Here is a 2076-nt window from a genome sequence, read left to right as displayed (position 1 = left end):
TTTCTGTCCCCCCCCCCCCCCTTTCCCCTTCCACCCGTTTTCTACCTTTTCTTCTCTCCATCACAGAGGAATGTGTCAATTTGGCCACTTTTTATTTTATTTCTCCATTTTTTTTTTTTTTTGCTTGTTATAACTTTTTAAGCAGCCTTCAAAAACTTTTACCCCTTCCCTCCCTGAAAAAAAAAAAAAAACTACATTCCCGCTAACCTCCGGCTTCGCCATCTCGATTTCCAACGGAAAAAAAAAAAGACGCGCAGAAATGGCGAGCGTAAAAGTCAAAAGAGGAGGAAGCGTGAGGGAAAAGATGAAGTCACTTCCAGAGACGCGGGAACCGAGAGCATCGCCGGGCTGCAGCGCGCACACACACACCTTGACGAGTCCCGACCAGACACACACACACACACCCACAGAGTGGGAGATATCCCCATGCTGACTCTTGCATACATATGAACACACACACACACACACACACACACACACACACACACACACACACACACATGGCCGTGCAGTGATGGAGTGCATTACTGGAATGCAAAGAGTTTTAAAGTGCTCCCCACTTAAATCATTGTAATCCCCGCCCGTTATCTCCATACATTCCGCTTTTCCCCGCTTTAATCCTTTAAATTTTTAATTCCTTCCCGTCGCCGTTGTTATATTTCCCTCGCCCGCCTCTCAATCACTTTGCCCGGATTTGATGATTATTATTAAAAAAAAAAAAAACACTTTTTTTTTTTTTTGGGGAAACGCTGAACCGTCATCTAAATGTGTTTTTAATTCGAGGGGGCCTCCTCCTCCGCCGCCTCCTCTCGACTACTGTTTATCTGCGAACAAAAGATTAGTCTCATGAGGCCAAAACAGACGGAGACTTAGTAATGCTATAAAAGTCAAGCGGAGGGGACAGAGGGTGAGGTGTGTGTGTGTGTGTGTCAAAACGGCGGGTATTATAATACCCGAATATAATCCGGCCTTCGCGGCAGCCTTCTTGCGCTCGTGTTGACAGGGCGGCAAAAGGTGGCGAGACCAACACGCTCGGGGAGGAAAAACGAAGGGCGCAGGACGACGGGATGACAAAAGCGGCATCAGGTGGAAAATCAACGGGTGGAGAAATTAAAAAAATAATAATATCGGAGCGTTTCAAGTTGCTTGTTCAAAACTCAAAGCGCAGGAAAGTCATAGTTGCGATAAGTGCGGCGAGCTTTTACAAGAAGCGCGTGCGCCGGCGCGCACGCCGGCCTAAAGAGGGGAAGTGAGATGTAAATAAAGTGATGAAAGTGGAGGCGAGATGATGAGGGCGGCCACACACTCACACACACGCGCACGCATGCACGCACACACATCTCGGTGTTTATCTCGCGCACACAAACCGTTTTTTTTTTTTGTTTTTGTTTGTTTTTGTTTTTTTCTTTGAAGCACTTTGTCTCCGAAGAACTCACTATACCACCTTCATTTCTGCATTTTGACACATTGTCAATCCGGAAACCCCTTTCGGCTTCAGTTTACACTACGTCCCCGCATGTCACTCATCCGCGCGGAACGCGTGTGTGTCTGTGTGCGCGTTGAGGGAGTCGGCACGTACCTGTTACACTCCTGAGGTAGCTCAGGCTCAGTGAGCATGCTGGAGTAAGGGTCCGTCTCTCTCGACAACAACAACATAAAACAAGTCCCACAAAATGCTCAACTGGACACGGGTTTCGGTAGGTCTCCCCTCACAACAAGACGGGATAGGAGTGAGTCTCTCTCGACAACAACAACATAAAACAAGTCCCACAAAATGCTCAACTGGACACGGGTTTCGGTAGGTCTCCCCTCACAACAAGACGGGATAGGAGTGATCCTTCACACACACTGCTGAGTCGCCCGCTCTCTCACTCTCTCTCTCTCTCTCACTCTCTCTCTCTCTCTGTTTCTCTCTCTTTCTTTCTCTCTCTCTCCGTTTCTGTGCCTCTGTCCCTCCTCTTCTCCTCCCCTGGCTGTAGGCTGTGAGATCCAGCACTTAAAGGGCCAGCAGCTTGCGCTCGTCCACTGGAGTGTGTGTGTGTGTGTGTGTGTGTGTGTGTGTGTGTGGGGGTGTGT

General features: G+C 48.5%; 1 protein-coding gene across 1 annotated transcript in view; it reads right to left on the bottom strand.

Annotated features, from left to right (window-relative positions):
- Window positions 1-1727, bottom strand: part of LOC109531832 (transcription factor SOX-5-like) — a 57138-nt gene extending 55411 nt beyond the window's left edge. Inside the window, exon 1 of the mRNA XM_019896334.1 lies at window positions 1580-1727. Within this exon, the coding sequence (XP_019751893.1) occupies window positions 1580-1656 (77 nt within the window). The 5' untranslated portion in view covers window positions 1657-1727. The remainder of the gene's footprint in view (window positions 1-1579) is intronic.
- Window positions 1728-2076: the final 349 nt, after the last annotated feature.

Source organism: Hippocampus comes, unplaced genomic scaffold (genome assembly GCF_001891065.2).
Source record: "Hippocampus comes isolate QL1 unplaced genomic scaffold, H_comes_QL1_v1.1 scaffold196, whole genome shotgun sequence".
NCBI classification, from domain to species: Eukaryota; Metazoa; Chordata; class Actinopteri; order Syngnathiformes; family Syngnathidae; genus Hippocampus; species Hippocampus comes.
The sequence above is the reverse complement of the archived record's forward strand: the minus strand, read 5'-3'. Positions and strand labels throughout refer to the sequence as shown.